The 2714-nt window shown below is 54.6% G+C and overlaps 1 protein-coding gene across 1 annotated transcript; it reads left to right on the top strand.

The window, feature by feature from the left end:
- Positions 1–252: 252 nt before the first annotated feature.
- Positions 253–1717, top strand: KCNE5 (potassium voltage-gated channel subfamily E regulatory subunit 5). Its single transcript, XM_030806722.1, has 2 exons — positions 253–843; positions 1094–1717. The coding sequence occupies exon 1, from the start codon at positions 395–397 to the stop codon at positions 821–823; it is 429 nt and encodes a 142-aa protein (XP_030662582.1). The 5' UTR covers positions 253–394; the 3' UTR covers positions 824–843; positions 1094–1717.
- The last annotated feature ends 997 nt before the right edge of the window (positions 1718–2714 follow it).

The raw sequence follows: 2714 nt of genomic DNA, 5'->3' as shown, positions 1-2714 counted from the left end.
GCCCTGCCAGCCTCTGCTGCCTGTGGCCTCGCGCATTCCGAGCCCCCGCCCCCTCCGCCCGTCTCCCAGCCTCGCCCCCACTCTTGTCCCCTTCTCCTCCCCCCACCAGCTGTCCCCTTTCCCTGGAGCAGCGAGACAGCCAGAGCCTGGGAAGAGGCGGCCGCCGGCCGGAGGGGGCGTGGTGGGGAAGGGGAGGAGGGGCGGGAGTGAGGGAATAAGGAGGCCCCGCGGTCCGCGCCCCCAGCCACTGCGCGCTCGCCGGAGAGCTGGGTGCCACCGCTGTTTCCGCCGCTGAGCCCTGCCCGCCGGCCGGCCCGCTCGCTAGCTCGCTTCCCCTCGTCCAGGGGGAAAGGTCAGCAGCGTCCTGGAGCCGCCGTGTCACTCCCCGAAAGCCATGAACTGCAGCGAGAGCCAGCGGCTGCGAACCCTTCTGAGCCGCCTGTTGCTCGAGCTGCACCACCGGGGTAACGCCAGCGGCTTGGGCGCTGGCCCTGGCCCCAGCATGGGCATGGGGGTCGTGCCTGACCCTTTCGTGGGCCGCGAGGTGACCAGCGCCAAGGGCGACGACGCCTATCTCTACATCCTGCTCATCATGATCTTCTACGCCTGCTTGGCCGGAGGCCTCATCCTGGCCTACACCCGCTCCCGTAAGCTCGTCGAGGCCAAGGGGGAGCTGTCCCAGGCTTGCGCCGAGCACGAATGGGCCCCGGGAGGCGCCCTGACCGCCGACGCCGAGACTGCCGCGGGCTCCCAGGCCGAGGGTCGCCGCCAGCTTGCCTCCGGGGGGCTGCCTGCCCTCGCCCAGGGCCCTGAGCGGGTCTAAAACCACAGCCCCAGTTGCTGGTTCGCGCCCTCCTCATCTCGCTCATCCCTGGGCGCGCCTCCCGCCTTCCACCCCCAACTCCCTTCCAGGGTTCGCCTCATCTGAGGCCTAGATAATGGTGAGAGGCCAGGAGACCTTGTCTGGAAGGCCCTGGAAGGAGAAGCACCACCTTACCCATTCCTGGCCAGTTTCTCCCTCTTCACCCCTGCGCCTCCACCCCTACCCCGCACATCCAACTGCACTAAACTGCCTCTGCTCTCTTGTCTTCAGACAGCCCTGACAGCACTCTCCAGCCCTCTGGGAACTGAATCCAACACGTCCAACACTTGGCATTGAACTGAAGCAATGCATTCTATCAGAACTCTGGGCCGTCTAACTGGCAGCTGCTCCAGGGGCTGCCAGGGACTGCTCACTCTGCAGAGCCAACGGGCTTGCCAGGCCGACTGCAGCAGCTCCAGCTTCCAGTTGCCTTAGGGACAGAGACAAAGGAAATGAAGAGACCTCAGACATCTTTTCCCTCCCTCTCTCTTTCAGTAGGGAGCTAACAGGACACTAGGACCAGTCTGTGGGATAGAATGAACTTAATGGGGGACGGAAGGGGGAGGAGTGCTCAACGGGGAGGGAAATGATCTATGACTCCAACTGTATGGTTTTCTTGCCTCCCCAGTTTTCATCCCAGTGGTAACTTGCCTGATTTTTGGTAGCTATGCCATCTTCTGCTGAGGGTTACCATTACTGGGTGTATCATCCCAGTACTTCCAAATGCCTGTCCTGTATTGATTCAGCTGTTATTGCAGTGTCTGCTTCATCCGTGGAACTTGAGGCTCAGATGTCCCCTGCTCTGTAACCCTGGGGAATGTCAGAGGCAGGTAATAAAGGTTGTTTAAACAATAACGCAAGACTCTTCTCTCAGAAGATTCCCGCCTTAAGACCCAGTACCATATGGAGAATGAATCCTTTTTCTTTTGCTTTTGGAAATGATGTTTGGATTTGGGGGTTGGGTGGTTGTGATATTTATATCTATATAACCAGTTCCAATTTGATACATGTGATTGTGGGTGAAGAAAATGTTTATATGGCTAAATGGGTTGTTTTTTCAAGTGTTTCAAAAGTTATACCTACTTTATTACTTATCCCTCCTTTTTTCTTATTTCTGAAGCTCTTTCAAAGATCACAATGCAGTTTTTCAGGATGCACTTTAAAAAACCTTTAAGGCCCATCACTTTTAGCTATTATCAAACCTCATTTTTAGAAGCCACCTTAATAACCGTTTTTATTTTACTTTTTTTGAGACAGAGTCTCACTGTGTCACCCAGCCTGGAGTACAGTGGCACAGTCAAGGCTTACTGAAGCCTCTGCCTCCTGGGTTCAAGCGATTCTCCTGCCTCAGCCCCCCAAGTAGCCTCCTGAGTAGCTGGGATTACAGATGTGCCCCATCACGCCCAGTTAATTTTTGTATTTTTAGTAGAGACGGGGGTTTCACCATGTTGGCCAGGAGGGTCTCGAACTCCTCACCTCAAGTGATCTGCCTGCCTCGGCCTCCCAAAGTGCTGGGATTACAGGCGTGAGCCACTGCACCTAGCCAATAACTTTTTTAAAGTGGCTTATTAAAAGCCAAGGAAGCCACCAAATAGTGTAAATCTGAAGTCAAAGAGAAAATTCTTGAACTGAGCAATCTTAACCAATGATGGGTAAAGTTAGAGGTGTGTGTTGTATTGATTTATTCTCCTTGTCTCAAGAAGGTTGTCAGAAACTTCCCTGCTTACAGCTGAAATGCTTATATCTGATGATGGCTGTTTGGGCTTCATCAACCACACATAAAATCATCTCTTAGAAGTAAGCCAGTTTGCTTAAATACAGCTGGGTTCTCTGATAACGATAGCAGGACAAA

This window comes from Nomascus leucogenys, chromosome X, assembly GCF_006542625.1.
Source record: "Nomascus leucogenys isolate Asia chromosome X, Asia_NLE_v1, whole genome shotgun sequence".
In the NCBI taxonomy this organism is placed as follows: domain Eukaryota; kingdom Metazoa; phylum Chordata; class Mammalia; order Primates; family Hylobatidae; genus Nomascus; species Nomascus leucogenys.
Note: the sequence above shows the minus strand (reverse complement) of the source record. Positions and strands in the feature narration are given on the sequence as shown.